At 45.2% G+C, this 20,827-nt stretch overlaps 2 protein-coding genes across 6 annotated transcripts in view; one reads left to right on the forward strand and one right to left on the reverse strand.

Annotated features, from left to right (window-relative positions):
* Window positions 1–785: 785 nt before the first annotated feature.
* On the forward strand, window positions 786–14,248 carry casd1 (CAS1 domain containing 1). 2 transcript variants are annotated; one of them, XM_025007845.2, is made up of 18 exons: window positions 786–1,163; window positions 2,692–2,788; window positions 4,740–4,860; window positions 5,097–5,141; window positions 5,251–5,313; window positions 5,583–5,627; window positions 5,757–5,880; window positions 6,202–6,416; window positions 6,549–6,968; window positions 9,302–9,391; window positions 9,489–9,608; window positions 9,755–9,911; window positions 10,059–10,138; window positions 10,309–10,410; window positions 10,505–10,580; window positions 11,313–11,390; window positions 12,273–12,365; window positions 12,461–14,248. In XM_025007845.2, the coding sequence occupies exons 1-18, from the start codon at window positions 809–811 to the stop codon at window positions 12,742–12,744; spliced, it is 2,565 nt and encodes an 854-aa protein (XP_024863613.1). In that variant the 5' UTR covers window positions 786–808; the 3' UTR covers window positions 12,745–14,248. The 2 variants fall into 2 exon arrangements, with proteins under 2 accessions (XP_024863613.1, XP_017277421.1); XM_017421932.3 differs by having other exon boundaries at window positions 787–1,163; window positions 10,505–10,645.
* Window positions 14,249–14,705: 457 nt separating this feature from the next.
* The window catches only part of sgce (sarcoglycan, epsilon), a 10,023-nt gene continuing 3,901 nt past the window's right edge, over window positions 14,706–20,827 (reverse strand). For 2 of the 4 annotated variants that reach the window (XM_017421945.3, XM_017421971.3), the window contains 11 exons: window positions 20,220–20,342; window positions 19,793–19,950; window positions 19,319–19,391; window positions 18,328–18,526; window positions 17,711–17,873; window positions 17,375–17,589; window positions 16,901–16,927; window positions 16,322–16,510; window positions 16,065–16,108; window positions 15,154–15,191; window positions 14,706–15,055 (listed from right to left, as the gene is read on the reverse strand). In XM_017421945.3, the coding sequence (XP_017277434.1) occupies window positions 15,005–15,055; window positions 15,154–15,191; window positions 16,065–16,108; window positions 16,322–16,510; window positions 16,901–16,927; window positions 17,375–17,589; window positions 17,711–17,873; window positions 18,328–18,526; window positions 19,319–19,391; window positions 19,793–19,950; window positions 20,220–20,342 (1,280 nt within the window). In that variant the 3' untranslated portion in view covers window positions 14,706–15,004. The remainder of the gene's footprint in view (window positions 15,056–15,153; window positions 15,192–16,064; window positions 16,109–16,321; window positions 16,511–16,900; window positions 16,928–17,374; window positions 17,590–17,710; window positions 17,874–18,327; window positions 18,527–19,318; window positions 19,392–19,792; window positions 19,951–20,219; window positions 20,343–20,827) is intronic. The other 2 variants (XM_017421954.3, XM_017421962.3) reach the window with 2 other exon arrangements.

Here is a 20,827-nt window from a genome sequence, read left to right on the forward strand (position 1 = left end):
ATTTAGACCATAAAAATGTTCGAAAATTACTCATACATAAAGATCAGTGGACAAATATTAATATTCATTTTATGTTATGATTTTTTTTTTCTTGTCATGATGACAGGGGAGGCTCTGCCTCACCTGCCTCCCCTGACCGCACGTTCCTGGTCTGTGAAGCTGACACCGTGTCTACTTTAAGACCAAGGTTAAGATTTTTTCCCTTTTGATAAATCCTATATTTATGGTTAGTTTGGGTTTCCTGAGCCCTCCCTTAGTTATGCTGCTATAGACAAACTGACCGCATTTCCTCGCTCTGCTCTCCATGTTTGCATTTGCAATCATTTCGATCATTAACGTGTGTTTTTCTGTACTTTTCTTACTATAGAAACCACACCTGAACCAGCCGTTCCGGGAGACAGTCTTGTTGGCTTCTTTAAATAACTTTTACTGGCTGGCAAATTATGATGTAATCAAATGTTTTTGTGCAGAGCCCTGAGATACCTTGTGTCGTGAGGTTTGGTGCCAAGTAATTAACTGACCTAAGCTGAATAAACTTCACGACAACGCCCTATTTGCAAAGTATACTGGATCTAACATAAAACTTTATGGTTTCATCCTTTAGCCATAGTCCACATAAAACTTTGCCTCAGTAGCTGATGTGCAATCAATGTGATTTTTGGGGGGAATTGTTGACAGAGAATTGATGCAAACATGCTCCACCTAGGACATTTTTTTTTTTTAAAAAAAAAAAAGGAAAAACCGGACTTGCAAACAAAGCAGCGACATTCCTGCCAAATCACACACGGGAGTTTCTGGTTTGCAGGCGATGGCACAACTCCCACAGAGCCAGGAGTTTACTTTGAGGGCGAGCGACGGGTTGTTCACGAACAGAGCAAACTCGGTGGCCGAAAGCCCGGCGCGGGCGGACGAAACAGCGACATACTCGGTGATGGAGGAGGCGGTGTCTCGCGAGGAGGAGCGGACAGGTGGTGGTGCTGCGCCGCGGCTGCGGGACCGCACAGCTGCCTGTTGTCATGGAGGAGCAAAGATGGCGCTCCTGGCCTACAGCCTGGGCAAACGCGAAATAAACCACCACTTCACCGTCAGGAACGCCAAGCTGATATCGCTGGCGGCCGTCGCGCTGCTGCTCGTGTTTCACGCGGCTCTGCGGTTTTACGGAGGTAGGTGGGTGGTGGTGGCTGGTGGTGGTGGCGGAGGCGGAGGCGGAGGGGGGGCGGAGGTTACCGTTACTTCAGCGGCCGAGGGCGCAAGCTAACAGCGGATAGCTAACGCGTCGAAGCTAGCTCGCTCGGTTGCGTTTACGTGCTTCTGTCAGTCCAGGAAAAAAGGCTTTAATCGACTCAGACGCGCCCCGAAGATACATTTAACACTCGCAAACAGCGCGTTGAACAAATAAATCTCAAAACGATGTAGAACCAGCACAGGGCCGTGGAGGCTCCTATTAGCATCGTCTAACCTGTCAGAACTAAGAAGGTTTTCATCGTCTATCCACTCCTACCTCCTAAAGGCAGACATTACCCATGAAGCTAATTAAATTGGGTGATTTCTGTGCATTAAGGCTCGTTTCAGAGTGGTCCTTAAACGTCCACCGAGTGTGCAGGCATCCGTTTAGTCATGTTTGTTTTACCTAAATAAGTAAATGTACATTTAGAGTCAAATTAAAGCAAGCATTTCCTTTTAATAACTGTGTTAAATTGTTGTAGAAAGGTTTGCTACACATCAGTAATGAAATCGATAAACATTGTGGCTTCTGTGAAATACAAAGCGTACAGGACATTTCCTCTCATAGTGTCCTTTTGACACTTTTATTTTTTTGTACAACTTGGTGTAAGATAAGCCTGTTTCACAGCAGATGTTTTGAATCAGAATTAATCCCAGGGAGAAACTGGGTTGAAGCACAGATGTATATTATTGGTGTGTTTAGTTTGTTTAGAAAAACTTATGTGTTTTTGTTTATTTTAAGCATTTTAACAGTACAACCAGCATGCTGCAGAAGAGGAGTGCAGTTCTCCATAATAAGTCTGTGCTTTGTCTTTTTTCCCCTCCTTGTACGTCAAAATGTTTGCTGTGAAACTGACTAAAAGACAGTTAGAGGACTTAAAACCCTAAAACGGGGGATATTTAGCAGAAATGTGCACATTCGGTCCTCTGGAATGAGTCCGAAAGTGTATTTTTGCAGCATAAATGTTTGTCTGACAGCATCCTAATATGGTAGAAGAGGAAGGACGACGTGATGCAGTGTCTGTGTCTTTATTTTAATCAGAAACACTTCCCCGGATTAGTTCAGTTGGCATTCATAGCGTGTTAAAAAAAACACAAAAAAAACATGAAGTTAAATCAAAATATAAAGATGGAAGAATGTTTGTTTTTTCATTGGTTTTATTTGAAGGTTCCCATAAAAATCAACCCATTTTTTTTTCCAAAACAGGAACACAGAGTTCTCTGTGTACATTTAGCAGCTGCTTTGTTGGACGTGGTTGGGGGGGGGTGACGTTACATGCCCCCCCCCCCACCACCCACGGCTGAGCTGTGCATTGTGTAGTCCTTTCACAGCAGCGCACTGAATGAAATGCCCAGAGTACTATCTACTTTCTATTCTAGTCTGATAGAAACACGAGTGAAAGCAAGATAAGAGGTTCTGTTGTTGGTGTTCGGACTCACTGGTGACTCCTCTGTCTCTCCCTCCAGGCGGAGACTCGTGTGAATGGCTGCTGTCCAGAGGACGCTACTTGGGCGAGAATGTATGGCAGCCTTATGGCTGTATGATGCACAAGTACAAAAGCACGTGAGTCACACCGTCGCCGTGCCGCCGCCGCTGCTCATTGTGTTGTGAAACTGAACTACGGGTGTGTCTCGGGCCTCCGAGGTTGGGCGGATGACAACCGGCATGCAGTTTAGAAAAATCCTTAAGGATTTGCCTTGGTTTTGCATGTTTATTTCCTAAGCCTGCGTCAGATTTTCTTAGTCTTAAAAGTGGCGATGCAGAAGTCGCAGGCGTTCGATAGAAGCACGATCGTTGGACAGAACTTTGTGTAGGAAAATGGTCCTTTTTTTTTTTTTTTTACACGTTTGAGAGACACGTTTATGCAGATGTAAGCAGTAGTTATGTAAAAACAATAATTATTTGAAGGGACTTGCTCCAGTTTTGCACATTGGAGAAGTTTTCTTCCTCCGTACAGATATCTGTCATGTTGGTCTCTTTTTTTTAAGATGTCTATTGGATTAAATATCTTTCAAGTGGGGTTTTGTGGAGCGCTTACGAATAATAATGTACTTATTATAGATAGGTAGCATTTTAAACGGTCTCGGTTTGGAGGAATAGGTTGGTTCTGATTGGATTGACAAGCTAACAACTAATCAAAGTAGGTTACTTCCATCTTAAAACCACTTTCTGTCTCAAACATTTCGATTTACGAACCTGCACACAGCTACCGGCTTTGCTTTACATCTTTGTTCTGACAGACATGTTGGGATATTCCTGCCGAGGGTTTCCCAGGCTGCTCCAGAGGTTGCTACAGCCAGCTGCTGGTGTTGCCAAATCTGTGTACCTGTAAATAACCAAGCAGTGTAAAACTGATGACAAATATTTGAAGTTGAACAAGTCAACACTGTCTTTTGTGTTGACTTATTACAAAACTGCCAGCAACGCGGACCCGGGTTCACTCTGAGTGCGAAAGTCTGATGAAGTTGTGACGTTATCAACAAAAACGGGGAGATATTTATTTAATCTGCAGCTCATGATCCGAGTGCAGTTAAACCCGCGAGCCAAGCAGCTCCCACGATGGGCTCGTGGACGGCGCACGACACCCACCGTCCCTGATGGAGACGCGGCTTAATCTAAGTGGAGCATGCTATCAACCCGGCCATGACGCATCCGAATCCGTGTCCTTCGGATAACACGACGATATGATACAGAAATCAGGCACTACGAAATGCCGAGCGGTCTTTAAACCTCAGCAGCAGAAATAATCTGCGTTTCTCTAAACTGAGGCGTTCAAAGCGCTGTCTGCAACAGGTAAGATAATAACGGTTCGTAACCTTTCCACAAAACCCCACCTTGTTCTGGTCCTGATGTAGAAAAAGTAACCCGAACCATGTTTCATAGCAGGAATAAGGTTCTTATAACAAAACTAATGCACCTTAATTTGAATCGCTTTGCATTAAAACCTAAATATTCTGTTTTGCTATCATTCCAACACACTTCCGGTTCATTCCCAGGATTGTTAATTAACAGCAGGCAGGCAGCAAATATGAGTCTGAGCGATGAGGTCGTTTCCTCGCGGCCCTTTTCTGTCTTATAGGCCTATAGGCAAACTGGCATTTGAGCAATCTTTGTTGATCGGAAAGGGAAACAAGGGGTTTGAGTTTTCTTTTCCTTTTGTACACAGTCTGGATTGATTGGACTGTTTTCTTTTTTAGCCTTATGAACCCCAGAGGCCTTTTTTTTTCAGGTGCTCAGAAAGTTCACCAGTTTGCGTCGTGATACGCTACCACAAGCTGGTTGTGAAAGTTCTACTTTTATTATACATTTTCTTTCATTTATTTTGTACTAAAACTATCTCACTCACACCTGAAAACCCCAGATTCCAGTTTGATCTTTTGACCTGCTAGTCTCTAAGGTTTGCATCATTTTGGCTCTCTCAGATAGGACCGTATATTACAGCGGTCCCCTAAAGTACATGGTGCTGTTATTTTATTTTATTTTTTATTTTTTTACCAACATATTTGTCTTGCAGTGAAGCCAAAACATGCCTTGCGGAGAAGCGGGTGGCCTTTGTCGGTGACTCACGAATCAGGCAGCTGTTTTACTCCTTCGTCAAAATTATTGACCCCGAACGAGCAGAAGATGGAAACAAGGTAATGACAAGAAATTTCTGGATTTCCCGTACTGCGTCGGCTCTTTCTTTCCTAATTTGCTGCTTCTATCTACCGTCACGGCTGCTTCGGCGTCGGAAAAATAACCCTCATCCTGAAATATTAGGTTTACTCCAAAACTCATCCAAATATCTGTAGCCATAAAAAGACGGTGGAAGCAAAAGGGCCGCTGTGTTTCTGACCAGATTTCTCCCTTTGTCCGCATGGAACGGCTGAAGCATGAGGACATTTTCTTTCAAGACGAGAGGTCCTCTCTTAAAGTGGTGAGCTATTTCTAGACGGGCTCTTTTTTTTTTTTTTTGATTCCTGTTCTCTGTGAACAAAACCGTCCAGTGACAAAAGCTAAAACCAGACTTCCTTTTTTTCGTTTAGGACTTTCTTTGGTATCCAGAGGCAAATAATTCGATGAAGGAGCGCTTCATTTTATGGACTCATGTAAGTACTGATGTCATATTTTGGCTATTTGGTTCTGTTTGGCTATTTGTGGCGTCCACACATCATGACGGGTCAAATCTGGGCGCTTATATTAGTTTTGATTGGGATTTAAATTCAATTTATCGGTGTTGCATGTTCCAGTTTTCTGACTCTGTTATAATGTATTTCCTTTCCCTGTGGGAATAAATTAAAAAAAAATCTCATTGAATAAGATTTGCTGAAGTTGTAACTCTTAAAACCTTTATCCGTACGTTTCTTGTGTGCTGCAGGAAGCTTCTGCGAAGCCGGACGCCGTTATCGTCGGAGCTGCCACGGTAAGCTGTATTTAAAAAAAATTTAAAAAAAACACACAAAAAAACGAATGCTTTGTAGCCCGTATGTCGGACAAGACGGGCAAACCGAATCGCGTCTCGAGCCCATCTGTTTTTCTCCGTCCGCCGCAGTGGTCCATCAAGTTGCACGGCGGCAGCAGCGAGACCCTGCAGCAGTACAGAGCCAACCTGACAGCCATCGCTGTGCAGCTGGAGAGTCTGGCCGAGCGCGGGGAGGTGTACTGGGTCCTGCAAGGTGAGGCCTGATCCTAACAGAAAGCCTGGTTTGGAGACACGATGATGATCTGTTGTGACATCGGCTCTGGGGAAGTATTGCTGCCTGGTAGCTGTAAATCTCTCGTGTGCCAACTCCATTCTTGTGAAATTAATTTGGCGTGATAAAATAAAGTTTACACACACTCTTGAGTTATAACACCATCTAATACTTGTGTGACTTAAACCTATTTACGTCTTGAGAGCAATTTAGGCGCTTTTAACACCGTTATGAATTAAACCTCTCAGCTAAAACCTTTTAATTATTTTAAATATATATATATTTTTGGCTTTCAATTTCCAGACCCAGTAAATGAGGAGATGCTGAGTGAGAACAGGAGGATGATCACCAACCAGCAGCTGGAGCTGTACAACGAGGCGGCGATGAACGTGCTCAACAACAGCAAGTTTCCTGGCCGGACTCGGGTCAAGCTGCTGGCAGCTTCCCGCCAGGCCGCCCTGGAAACCATCAGCCAGTCGGACGACGGTTTGCACCTGCCCGAGGGCACCAGGAATGTGGTAGGCGGGCATTTTCATCTGAAATTAGTGGCCGCGTTCGCCGCGCTCCGGCCTCGCACCTTTGAATTTCCTCACGCTCTTTTTTTTTTTTTTTTTCTTTTAATGTATCTCCTGCTGTCCCGTTTCTTTCAGGGAGCCATGATCCTCATGAACTCCGTGTGCAACAAGCTGCTGAGGCCCATCGATGGCTCCTGCTGCCAGACGCTGCCGCCACCAAACTTCTCCCAGAAGCTGTCGGCTTGCTTCTTCCTGGGCTCGGCCGCCGTGTTCGCGGTGCTCCACGTCCTCGGCAGCAGCCACCACCGGCGACCCGTGCCCCCCGACGTGGAGAGCCTGGAGGAGAAGAAGCCGGCCACAGCGGCCGCCCCCCTCGGACCGAAGGCCCCCTTCCAGGCTCTCTGCAGGATGGGCGTCATCATGGCCTACTTCTACCTCTGCGACCGAGCAGACGTGTTCATGAAGGAGCAGAAGTTCTACACGCATTCCACCTTCTTCATCCCCCTCATCTACATCCTGGTTTTAGGAGTGTTTTACAGTGAGAACAGCAAAGAGGTGGGGTTGTTTTCATAATCCCAAGCTGTTTATTTTGACGTGGAGTTCGTGTGGAGTCCTTACGAGTCATCGCCGTCTCATTTGCAGTAGAAAGCTGTCGTGACGATCTTACTTTGGAGAATCAGAGATAAGCTAACAGCCAATCAGAACAGGGCAGGTTCAAGAGCAAATTGTTGAAACAAAGCTTAGTTCAAATGGACGAGTTTGAAGAATTAGTGTGAGCCTCGGGGCTGTTCTCTTTCTGTCTTTCTTAATACCAGCACCTGAAAGCGACACGCCAAGTTATTTGCTAATGGTGCTTTTCCAGTCAGAGAGCTTTTTTTTTTTTTTTCTCTCTTCTCAAAACAACACCTGCCGCCCATCCTGCTTGCATAAAAAAAACAACCCCATAAACGACATGGAGCATCCCAGCGTCTGTTTCTGCCGTTGTAGTTTATTTTGAAAGGGTCGCAAAGTGGAAAAACATGGTCACAGGTGAGCTCCACTCTGCTGTCAGAGTGTATGCTGATCCACCTGACAGGTGAAAAGTGTAAAGATTCCTAACTAGCGATATTTGCAGTGGCTGTTTCTGCAGCCGACGCCTCAGATTCATTTGAGGGGTTTTCAGCTGCAGAACTTGGGTGCGAGAGCTTTAACTCCGTGAGACAGCTCAGTTATAATCCGCATCATATACGGAATATTACAATATAGGAAGATAAGTTGAATAAAGCTAAAATGCACATGCCGACACGTAATAAGATGTGCTTCGTGAACGTTCCTTTTTTGTCCCACCGGAAAAACCAGCTCCTCTCTGATGTTACGATTGTCAGTCTTGCGGAGCGTCTCATAGTTGTCGTGTTTTTGAGTTGAACCTCGATGAACTCCCGCTCAAAGCTTCTGGCAGGAGGAGGAGGAGGAGGAGGAGGAGGAGGAGGAGACGAGCGGCCTCGGGACACGTGGGTCCAAAATTGCTGCGTGCAGTCAATTGCTTTAACTTGAAGGACATTTTTGACTTTGAGTTGTTTGACGGCAGAGTTTTATTTGTTTGTTTTTTTTGCCACGCCCTGATTGGTTAGATTAACCCCTTCTTTTGATGTTAAGACACTGATTAGCCCATTTAAAGAAAAAAAAAAAACAACTCCAAGCTATCCCTTTTAAACTATTGATTGTTCTTTCTCGGCAGCTCTCTCAGACTAAGTACAGACGGGCTCAGAGTTGCGTCAGTGTGGACTCACTGCAACATCAGCCGAGTGACAGCGGCATCGTTGGTTAGACGGACGTAGTTCGCGTCGCTGCTGACTGCTTCCCCTGTGGCCTTCTTTTACTGTCAGGACAGCCTCGGTTTCAAAACCTGTACTCCTACGTCGTGTTTACACGTAAAATGGGGCACTGATGCGCAACAAAGACTCCTTTTCACACGGTCGAATCGTGAAGGGGACTGTGGGAAAAGGGTTTGTCTCTGTGTGTGCGTACGTTGTCATGGCGAAACGCAGTCAGGGACACACCTGCTATAGCAGTCCATGTGTTTCAGGCCACAAACCCTACATCTTTTATTGTCTGCGGGCAGAATTCACCGACACGGTCCTGAAGCCATTCAAGAACACGAAAGGCTGAAAACAAAGATGGGTGGAGGTCCGACGTGTCCGCAGAAACCAAATATTGTCACGATTACTGACGCTCACGAGCTGAAAGGGCTGTGTGTCAACTGGTGTCGTAAATCGAATGCAGTCACGATATATAACTTAGTTAAACATGACTCAAATCGGATTTAGCCACATAGCCACGCTGTGGATGAAGATGCAACCCCGATTCCAACACAGCTGGGATGTTGTGTAAAATGTAAATAAAAACAGAATGTAAAGATTTATTAATCTCATAAACTCACAGTGGAACGCAGTAAACATATCAAATGTAAAATGTGAGAAAGTGTGCAATTTTTAGGAAACAAAATGAAGTAAGTTTGAGTTTTATTGCAGCAACACATCTAATCAACGTATCAACATGTCTTGGCAAATCAGTGAGAGGACTGGACATAGAAAGAGCATTTTAGAGATGCTATGGGGGTACATTAGTGCCTGTGGCATGGACAGCTTACGCATCTGGAAAGGCATCATTAATGCAAAAAAAAAAAAAATTAATTAATAAATATAGGTTTTAAAGCAACATACGACCCCCTTTTCCAGGGAAGGCCTTGCACATCTTGGCGAGCTTTGGTTTTTATTTGCACAACGTCCCAGCTTCTCTCGGAGCTCGGGCTGCAACTCCCCTAATGTGGAGCTGGTATAGAAACTTTGTTCCGTTCGTGGTTCTCTGCGAACCGTCGATGACTTGTTCGTTCCTCCTTGTGGTTCCAGACGAAGCTCCTCAACCGAGAGCAAACGGACGAGTGGAAAGGCTGGATGCAGCTCGTCATCCTCATCTACCACATTTCTGGAGCCAGTGCCGTGCGTTCCTAAATACCCCCCCACCCCCCTTTTTTTTTTTGTATCCATTTGCGGACGTGCTGAAAATCTAAGCGGCGCCGTGTCTGTTTTCCTGCAGTTCATTCCAGTCTACATGCACGTGCGGGTGCTGGTTGCAGCATACCTCTTTCAGACCGGCTACGGACACTTTTCTTTCTTCTGGCTCAAAGGAGACTTTGGACTTTACAGAGTCTGTCAGGTAGGGCTTAAGCTTAGTTACACTTTAACCCTCTTTGGCTACACACTATCTGTTGAGTGACAAAGCAGATTGATTAATGTCTTATCAGCACAATGCATCAGTGGATGAGCTGAGTAATCTTATGCGTTTACATTTTTCCCCTCCAGGTACTGTTCCGTCTGAACTTCCTGGTGTTGGTGCTCTGTGTCGTAATGGACAGGCCGTACCAGTTTTACTACTTCGTCCCCCTGGTGACCTTCTGGTTCGTCATCATCTACGCCACGATGGCCATGTGGCCTCAGATCCTGCAGAAGAGGACCAACAGTAGGTGTCGAACAGCCGGTCGCCCCAGAGCACGGGGAAACCGCGCACCCCAGATAAAATTCAGCGGGGCGAATGCGGCGCCTGCGTGTGACGTCAGCCGTGGCGACGCTAATCGGCCCCTTCGTGTCTGTCATGTTGTGTGAACAGGCAGCGGGATGTGGCACCTCGGGGTTCTGATGAAGCTGCTCAGCCTCCTGGTGTTCATCTGCACGTTTGCCTTTTCTCAGGTGGGTTTGTTTGCACGACGTCGCTCAAACGCGTCTTCATTTCACAGGAATGGTTACATTTAAGAGTCACGACGGGCATGTGACCACAGCGTAGCATCTGTTACGAGATTAACCACTGAACTGCGCTTTTAAGAGGTGTGACGTTTCCGTTTTATCGTCCGGGAACCCAGAGTTTCTTCGAGAGCACCTTCTCCGTGTGGCCCACCTCGAAGCTCTTCGAGCTGAACGGGAGCATCCACGAGTGGTGGTTCAGGTGGAAGCTGGACCGATTTGTAAGTCAAATGTCCTCCCCCGCCCCTACCTGCAGCAGAGTCAACCAGTCCTTTTTGTTTTCATTTGAACTAGCTGTCCCCGTCTGGTTTGCAGGCGGTGTTTCATGGGATGCTGTTCGCCTTCGTCTACCTGGTGCTGCAGAAGCGCCAGGTGCTGTCAGAGGGCAAGGGTGAGGCCCTCTTGCCTGCAAAGATTTCCAACCTGCTCCTCTTCCTCTCTGTCGTCTCCTTCATAGTAAGACCGTTTGCCATTTTGTACCCCCACCCCCTAAGTCCTCGCTTACATATAACTAAACAGAGTAAGATTAAACTACTGTTTATCTCTCAAAGGTCTCTTGCTGTTGACTTAAGGTTGCAAGCTTTAGTTTAGGTCTTTTTAGGTGGGATTCTATGCAAAGCTTATTAGCAATTAATATCTTACCTGTTGTAGGTAGCTCTTTGAATGAGCTCAGTTTGTAGAAATAGTTTAATTTAATTTAACTGGATTGCTGTTTTTAAACAACTGCACTGTGTTATACAGAATACCTTTTAAGCTACTGTCAGTTTGGCTCTACGTGGTTATTTCAGCACGATTCTTTAGTTATTGGTGATAGCAAAAAGGTTTAGTAGCAGCCACGTCTGCTGGCAGGGCTTTCAGCCGGAATAACCGCGTAACGCAAAACGGACAGCGCTGTAAAAGTTTCTAAAATGGTGTTTGTACGAACCGCTGTGACGTCTTTGAGATTAGCAGCAGTAATTTACTTTGGACTACCTATTAGTTTGTTGATCCCCGTCAGAGTTGAAGGTCGTTTAAAGAGCTATCTACAACAGGTAAGATATTATCGGTTCATACCCTTTCTACGGAATCCCGCTTCAAAAAGATCCAATCTGTTCCTTTGACCGAGGCTCTCCTTTGTTTTTAGACTTATTCAATCTGGGCGAGCAGCTGCAAAACCAAAACGGAGTGCAACGAGATGCATCCCTACATCTCTGTGGTCCAGGTAAAGCTTCGGCCCGTCTTCATTCAACAGCTTTTTTTTTTTGCTTCCTCATCTTACAGCAAGACCAACCGGTTTCGATTGTCAAACTTGTTTAGCTCGTCGATCCGTCCACTGCGCGGAGCTGGGATTGGATGTGTCTGCACGCATCGTCTCAGTCTTAAATACGACAAGAACACACGTTTGACATCTTTCCCAGCGGCGAGCAGGGAATTTCCACATCCAGGCACTGACTTTTCCCAGCCATAACGGACTTGTCGTATTCTATTCAGGCGACATGCAGCAACAGGTTGCCTCAGACTTTATGGGTTAATATTCCATAAACTTTATGATACAACGGGTTAATTTTAGTATCACAATAAAGGAGTCACCTTCTCCACAGGTAAATAAATCATTACCGAAAACCAATCCACTCCAGCTGAATTGGCACAGTGGAGGAATCAAGGAGACTTTACTGTCATTCACATCACATGTGGTACATGAGGTGGTATAATTGTATAATTGTTTTCATGGTCCCAGTTACACCCAAAAGCAATATAAATAAAAATAAACAGGATATAAGAATATACACTAATAATATAAATAAGGTGTAGTAAATAACAACGTGAACATCAGTCGGTTGTGAGCAGATGGGTATGAGTGTAGCAGGTTATTGGAAAAAAAATCAGCAGCGTGAATAAAATGACAAGTGTCCGATTAAAGGGGCATTGCAGTGTTTTTTACATCTCAAGGGTAGAAGTTGGTCTTCAGCTCCCTCATCAGCCTTCTTCTCTTCAACCTCCTTGACTCACAAGTTGCAACTTCAAAGGATATAAATGTTATAAAATGTCTGTTTGTCTCTGAGTTTTGACTCGTGTGTGTGTGTGTGTGTGTGTGTGTTGACAGATTTTGGCCTTCATTCTCATCCGAAACATTCCAGGCTACGTCCGCTCCGTGTACAGCTCCTTCTTTTCGTGGTTCGGAAAGATGTCCCTGGAGGTAAGCGGATAATCCTCTGGAATCAGATACGCCGCGCGGCTTTCCTGGGGGGAGAGAGAAACACGTTCCCACTCGCTTTGCTTTGTCTCCCCCAGCTGTTCATTTGCCAGTACCACATCTGGCTCGCGGCAGACACCAAGGGAATTTTGGTCCTCATCCCGGGGAGCCCGTCGCTCAACGTCCTGGTGAGCACCTTCATCTTCGTGTGCGTGGCGCACGAGGTCTCCCTCGTCACCAACGACCTGGCCCAGGTGGTCATCCCCAAGGACAGCGCGGCCCTGCTGAAGAGGCTGGGGGCCGTGGCGGTCGTCAGTCTGCTCGTGCTGCTGTGGACCAAGGGCGAGCAGCTGACGCCCGGGACTTGATGGCCGCCGATTAGAGCCCGAGCGCCTGCGGGAACTGAACTGAGGTACAGAATCAAGTCTGCTGGTGGGTCAAAGCGAGGGAAGGATTTAGCAGCAACTGACTGCTGCAGCCTACATAAACTGGGAAACAAAAACAAACAAAAAAAAGCCCTGAAACAAGGGATTGCTCTCTTTAGGGCCAAGAAAGGAAGACCAACTAAAACCACTGAAATGTTTACATGATCTGGGCGTAGATTTAGAGTTCCTTATTTCAGGACAATCGTGTCCGCAGTGAAATTTCCGAGCGTCCGCTTCCGTGTAGCCAAACACACTAATACGGAGCTGGTCCCGTCATAGCCTCGCTCTGCGCTGCGGTCTCTCCGTCCACATAGCAGCTAAACGGTCATAACCCGAGTATTTCAAGAACAAACGCTAAATCGTGCCGCGATTTGTTTTTGTTCCTTAAAACCAACGTTGGTGTACAGCATTATTTCTGTTGGACGTCGCAAACTGCAAAGACTAAAGTGTAGTTTGGAGTGCGATGGATAAAATGTCGAGAGACCTTCAACATACCCTTCCTCTTTTTATTTTTGAGAGTTATTTACAAAATGCCCGGCCGGCAGAAAGCCTCTGTGGTCGACCTGCTGTCGCTCTGAAATGACACGACATGTATAGTATTTAATGATTTAAATTAAGCTTATATTTTATACAGTTCTTGGGCTTTGTTTTTTGTTTTTTGTACTTTGCGTCCGTAACTGCTGTTCGTGGAGAAGTTCTGCATCGTTAGTTTTGTACCCATCCCAGAGTCTCATGGACGAGGTTGAGCCTTTTAGTCTAGCAGCCGTCTCTCTTATTAGCGGCACACTTCGTTGTATGGATGTAAATATATATAAATATATACATATATATATATATATATATATATATATATTTGTATGATAGAATGGAAGAGTTTATTTTGTACAGCGATGCTTCAGCTGTTTATTTGTAGGTACTCCACGTTGCGCATGGGAGTAACAGCTAAACGTCCATCGTCCTGCTGTTACAGCCTGTCCAGTTAGGATCAGTGGCTACGTGAGGTGGTTTTGAAGACGAATGCCCTTTTTTTTTTTTTCCTTCCCCTCCTCAGATGCTTATCTGTACAGCACATCTTCAAGTGTAAAGGCTCATTGGATGTACCCGAGCTCAAGCTTCCACGTTTAGGCGCTTCGCATCCGAGCCGCACGAATTTAAACCTTGCACTGAGTGAGCTGAGAGGATCTAATGTCAGTTTTAATTAAAAAAATATATATATATAAGAAGGGGGGGATTATTCTGCGTTTCTTGCCGAGCGGACAACGTCTCTGCCTGTTTATACGAAGAGCACTTTTATTTGGTCACTTGTGTTTCTTCCCTCTTTTTTTTTTCGCCATCTTTAAGGTGGAAAACGGTTTTTAGCACAATTTAGTTTGGCACATTTTCCTTGCGTAAAGCAGATATGTAATTTTTTTTGTCACAGTAGTTTCTGTCGACACAGAACAATAAACATATTGTACTTTATGAACTCTGACCCTACTGTTTGGGGGGGTAGTAAAATAAAGCGGTGTAAATGGTTTATTTATTTCCAATTTTGACACAATCTGTTTGCAAACTTGGAATTCCTCTCCGTATGAATATACTTCCATGTTGCCCTTTTACCTTGGATGTATAAAGTTTACTGACTTGTTTCTTCGTCTGTTTTCTGATCAACAACAAAACGATAAATTTGGCAGTTTTGATAAGGCCTTATTTGATTTCTCTGGTTGTGTAAAAACGACCAATCTTGCACCCTTCCTCTGGGTCTCTTGTAATATTTTACATGTATTTTTTTTTTTTTTTTTGTGACGTCTTACAAAGTGTGGATCTGTATTCATATTTATAAATGCCTTTATTCTGTTGTACATTGTTAAAAATACTTCCAAAGAATGATTTGGGCTGTTTTTTTCTTATCATTTAGTAAAAAAAAGTAGTAAAAATATAGCTTTAAAAAGATTTTATTGTCATCATATGGCACATTACATAAAACAAGACACTCTTTCACTTTAGGTCCGTTGTGCAAAGCAAGTAAAAATAGCCTTTTATTTTAATTTTTTTAACATACACAAATATTTCAAAAGTGTAACAATAATAAACCGCTACACTCTTGTCTCATATTCTCACTAATAAAGGTTTAAGTGCATATGAATGATAAAACCTTACTTGTGAGACATGCAGATTGGCACAAATGTTAGAAAACACAGATGGTCGGAAAGTGGCGCTTGACGCTGGCGCCTCTGGTCATAAGTTTAGCGCTTCGGCCACCTTTCTCTCCTCAGGAATACCATTTACCTGGAGGAAATGGAGGACAAGGCGGAGTGAGTGGGCCGCAGCGTTCGTCTTGCAGCTCCGTTTTCAAAAGAAAAGACGGAACGCACTGCTGCACCTACCTCCAGCCTTCGGAACGTCGACATGACGTAATTATCCCCTTTTGTTAGCGTTAAACAGAAAAAAAGGGCAGCTTGTTAGTGCGTCATGCAGCCGGTCGCTTTGGCCACAAGAGGGCGCTCGCACCCAGACATCAGTCCATCAAATGAGGTTTGTGAGGAAAATGGAAAATGAGCTCCTTTAGTTGCAGACAGAGGAGCTATGAGTTCTCTAAAGGCGAAGGAAAGGAGCTCCTTGAACGTAACTCTGAGTCAAATTTGCGAACAATTCTACTTTGGTTAAAGCAACACGTCCAACAGTCCTTTTTATGTAGAAAAGGTTTTTCCTATAAAGACGCACACGTGGAAGTTCCTGTAGAACATGACGAGAACGCTTCAGTCAACATAATGAACTTTATGTTGACTGACTCTGTCATAAGCTGCAGTTTCATTTCCGCAGAACTAAATGACATCTATAAAGGCTCCGTTTGCATTTTTTATTTTTTTTATAATGGTGCTCTTTTCCGAATGTTTGCAAACTTCTACCGTTTTCCTCAACCTCGAAACCTTTTCAAACAGGAAACGGTGCCGAAAGAAAGACTATAGCTTTTAATTATTTAAGTATTTATTCTGTATTTGTGAAAGGAACAGGCTGGAAGCCAAAACAGCAAAACTAAGGTTTCAATATGAACTTAATTGACTAATTCCACTGTATTATAAGTTAGTAGATTGTTATAAACCTGGTAAACTGAACTCACACCTCCAGACATGCTTTTCTGTGACAAAATAAAAGTAGGTTTTTTTTTTTAAAAAAAAAAAAAAGCAAAGTAAAAGCACAGCAGAATGAAAAAAATGCAGCTGCGTGCAGATTTTTTTTTTTTTTTTTTGACATTACCGGCACATGGAGGAAAACTGAAGAAAAAACAAACACTCACCTGATGGCCTCTGTTGTGGTATTGTGATCTGGTTCTGCAGATTCCTGAAAAAGGTGGACAGTGGCGTTAAAGTGAGAACATACATGCAAAGTCCAGTAGGCTACTTTTAAATTAAAGTGTCTTGTTCTGCGTTTGATTATTAATGATTATCAGTTCTGAAGCCGTCTTGCGGTCTCTGGTTTTTGCTGCTTTCCTTTTGGGCCATAAACCGCTCGCCTGTGCAACTATTGACACCGAATCGGGGTCTTTTCACTCACGCCTGTGTCTGCATAAGAGGCATGCTGGTGGTCTCGTAGTTGTCGGGGTGGATGGGCGGCACCACCTCCCCGCTGACCGGGTTGAAGACGGGCAGCGTGGACAGAGGCCAGGAGATCTCGCGGTTCTTGGACATGCTCCGCAGCTCCTTGGTGGACTTCTGGATGGAGCTGTGGTGGACCAGCTGGATGCTGGAGGACGGAGAAGAGGGGGAAGTTGGTATTGTGGCATTCTTCCCGACGGAGGCGTGACTGATCTCCTCGGCGTGAGATCTGCACTCTGTCTGAGCATGCACATCTGTCCTCGTCTACTGCTGTTTGTTTGATCGCTTCATTTCAGAGAGTTAAATCTTCCAAATGCATTCAGATTTATTCCTATTAGGAGTTTTACCTCCCTACAGCTGGTCATTGAATTTATCAGCAGCCCAATGAATGAATGAATGAATGAATGTCAACACACATATGAGCACATGAGTGGATAGGAAACAGCCATCAATGACAAACCAAAGAGGGGAGGGAACAGAAACGAACCAAAAAAAGAAAAAAAAAAAAGAAAAAACACAGGAGAGATAAAACACTTACGCTGGTGTTTGCATGTTTCTTTTTGCCCTAGAAGCAAAACAAAATGAATGAATTAAATACTAATATTAATAATTAAAGCAACATCTACACACAAGTGAATGAATCGCTGCATAAAGTCAGTCTGGAGATGGGAGTGGAGCCCGGCCTGTAGACAATGTAAGGACGTGGGATGGGTGATCTTTAGTTTGGCGGCTCAGAATGCACATGGGAACGGCAACGAAAAATAAAGGAAAAATAAAAAAGATGACGACATATACAGACGAAGAACTGAATATAAATGAACACGCTACCAGATGGATGGTAATGACAAGCTGCCGTTCCAGTCAGGATTTCAAATTCGGATCTGATTATCCGGCTCCTAACGCGGTCCTCTGCTGTCGTTTCGTTTCATATTCTTACGTAGCGCTAACGCTGGTTAATTAGGTCCTTGGGTGCAATATTAGTGCAGAAATAAGCAAGATGGGGCACACTTACACCCCCTCCCGTCTGCAGCACATCGTGTAGCCGAGGATGAAGAAGAGGACCAGCGCCACGGCAGACGGAACAGCCAGCGTGATCAGGAAGTCGGAAAAGTAATCCCGGCTCTTCAGAGACTCGGACGGAGGGTCGTATTCCCCGAAGTCAGGCAGTATCCCCGTGCCCGGGTCGGGCCGAGTAATGTACACAGGGACTACTTTGTTGATATAAACCTAGAGCGAGAGAGAAAACTCCTTCAGGAGGTTTTGCCGCTGATACAAAAGCAAATGAAATAAATTACAGGATGTTAAAAACGGAAAAGTCGTCTGAAACTGTTAGATTGAGCGTCCTCACCAGTGAAATCTTACACCAGTCGATGTGAAACTGAGCTCGGAACTTCTTGTCGCAGCTGATGTCAGGCTCCATCTCCTGGCTGCAGCGCAGCTGGTTGTGTGGGTTTTCCACCTCCCGCAGGCACGACGAGAAGGGGACGTCGGCACCGACCATCACGTAAACGCTAGGGAGGAGACGGGAGACGTGAGCTGGATGGAGACGCGTGCAGAGGCTTGTCTCTGCTCCCCTGAGGTTCGTCCTGTAGGCTCTTATCTGCCAAAGCGTTAGTGTGGATCTTTGATGCAGGTCGTGTGGGCCACCCCGCCGAACCAAACAAGACGGCCACGTGTTTTTTCCATCCAGCTCAGAGTGAACTGAAGATCCCCGAGGCCCCAATTAGATAAAATGCCATCACGGGGAGAGTTGGCTGAAAATACAAGCAGCTCGTTTGATTTAGGTAAGGGAAGAAACCGTTCTGGGAGACTTTCTTGAAAAGAGTCTTGCCCGTTGAGTAAAACCCATTAATCTGTTTTTTGAAACCCAAAATGCAGCTCAAGCAGATGAGGAACCAAGGGAAGAATTAATACGATGTAACGGGAGCATTAAAGTGTTGAACTGTGCTCAGTCCGCTTCCTCACCCTTCTTTTAGATTGTTGATGGGCAGGGGCACCCGGCCGCCGCGGTCCAGGGCCGAGGTGATGTTGATGGCGTTGAGCCGCTCCGGCTGCCACACGTTCTTCACGGCGCCAAGGAAGTCCCCCAGCACCTCGCTGGCCAGCATCTCCTCCACGTTCATGTTCTTGATGTAAAACTCAGCCTGGTAAGGCAGCGGAAAATCTGTCGGAAAAACACAAAAGTGAGAACAGAATTTGTTTGTTTTTAAAAAGGTGGCAGCAAAAGATGAATAAAAAGAGTTGAGGCGAACGTTTGTGCATAAAAATCTAAGAGACGTGCAGTAGTGCTTCGGAGACATCAATAATGTGTATCTGCTGAGCTTTTTTTGAGGGGGGGGTTAACGTCTTTTTGCACCAGATGGCAGATGACATCACAGCACGGAGAGAGCGAGCGAGAGAGACAGAGAGACGTCACACAAACAGCTGCAAACAGCTGCTGAGCTTTCCCCTCGACGCTGTTGGCATTGTGAGGCGCGTGCGGACTCTGCTTGACGAGCCACGCGCACAGATGCGCCGTGTAATTGCTGGGATAAAAGGAACAACTGGCTACGAACGGAAACACTGTCAGAGGGACTCTGCATTATTGACACAAGATGAGGTGCTGATTCATCACCGTTCGCTTGAAATTTACAACAAACTGTTGCAAGACTTAAAATTAAAGACTTTAACTAAAAGAAGCTGGTCCAAACAACAGCTGGCTTGGTGCTTTGGTTCCTACTGTGTTTAAGTTTAAATATAGAGTCCATGCTTTTCTGAGCTCTTGTAATTTAAACAAAACTGGATAAACTCCATCTGCTGATGAAGAGGAGAACAGCTACCATCAAGGCTGTGGTGACGTTCCTTAACATGTTTAAATTCCACTTCTCAGTTCGAGTATCATCTGCGCCCTCAGGATTTAACCATCGAAGTTACACAGAGCGATTTGCTCCGTGCAAGTCACGCCGGCCCCTCTTACCTTCTGTGGCCATGATGTTTATGACCAGGTTGTGCCGCGCCGTCTCGAACGTGCGCCTGTTGTAGGCAGTAATCTGCAACACAGGGGTGAAAGTTTAAGCTCGGATCAGTGCAGCTTACACGGCACCGGCTCTCCGGACAAGGCAGGGCTGGGTGCACGTCGCGGGTCCCCGTGCCCAGCTGTGGCACCGTATAGAAGCACATGAGTCCTGCTCAACGTGATAAGGAGGCAGGATTTCAACAGGAGCTTATGAGGCGACTTTAAAAGCATAAAATACATAATGGAATTCAGGTCTTTTCTGCTGTAAGCAAAGAAGTCTGGGAAATCCTTTTAAATCGTTACGTTTATGGTAGAAAATGACATATTCTGGTTACATAATTAAGCTTGATTCTCTTACACAAGACAGTGTCAGCACAAAAAGACTTCACCGATAATAAGTTGCAGCAAAAAACAAAAAGCGTGCCGACCACCCACCTCTATGACAGTAGGCTTGCCGACGTGCTCTGCGGTAGGAGAGCCGTAGAGCACGCCGTCGCTGTGAGGGGTCCTCTGGATGTAGCGCAGCCAGCCTGGCCGGTCGGGGTAGCCCCTCAGGTTGGTGTTGAAAGTGATCGGATCGTCGCTGGCGTCGCCTGGAGAGAAGGCAGCTCAATAAGGAACCCTGCAGTGATTTGTTGCAGGTCAGCTCCAGTTCAATAACGCACATTTAGTCCTATTAGCTAAATTGCAGACACGACGCCTACGCCAGCAAACTATATTCTCCTCCTGCAATAGGATCTTTATATGCAATACGCTGTGCAGGTACTTAACCTGACAAATGGTTTTGTGGTAAAAAAAAAAAAAAAAAAAAGACTCGTGCCAACATCACAGCGTAAAAGCTTCGAACGTGATGGAGTCGTACCTGATTTGGGGTACGGCGGAAACTCTCCTTTGAAGTGCTCCCTCTCCAGAACGTGGACGAACAGCACTCCCGCCGACGGGTAGACGTTACGGTCTGCGTGCGACCTCGACAAGATGGTGACCACTGCAACGCAGGTTTGAAAGAGCGCGCAGCTGCTGAATATTTCATTTTTTTGTGTGTTATTTGTCAGCAGTACTGTGTTAAAAAAAAGCACTTTCTTTATACATTCTATAGGTTTTGTTCAGCATAAACAGAAGAGGAAGTGACTGAAAAGCAGCAGTAAGAAGTCATTTAGTGTGCAGAGCGTTTTTTTATGATCTCCCTTCCTCTTCTTTCCAATGTTTAGCTCCACTACCTTTCTAACACAAACATTTAGACGTTATTAGTGCAAGGAATCACTAAAAAACCTGTCTTTTTACAGACGTTTACACCTCGTCTCAACTTTTAACCTTGCAGCTTTTAGAGCAAGTTTTTTTTTTTTTGCTTTTAAATTTCACCTTTCCCCCTCTCTCACTCTCCCACACTGGGTGGCAACTCCATTTTTAATCACCATGGGAGACTGAGCGTACGAGGAAGAAGAAAAATCGGAGGAAGTGGCGGGGGGGGGG

This window comes from Kryptolebias marmoratus, linkage group LG5, assembly GCF_001649575.2.
Source record: "Kryptolebias marmoratus isolate JLee-2015 linkage group LG5, ASM164957v2, whole genome shotgun sequence".
In the NCBI taxonomy this organism is placed as follows: Eukaryota; Metazoa; Chordata; class Actinopteri; order Cyprinodontiformes; family Rivulidae; genus Kryptolebias; species Kryptolebias marmoratus.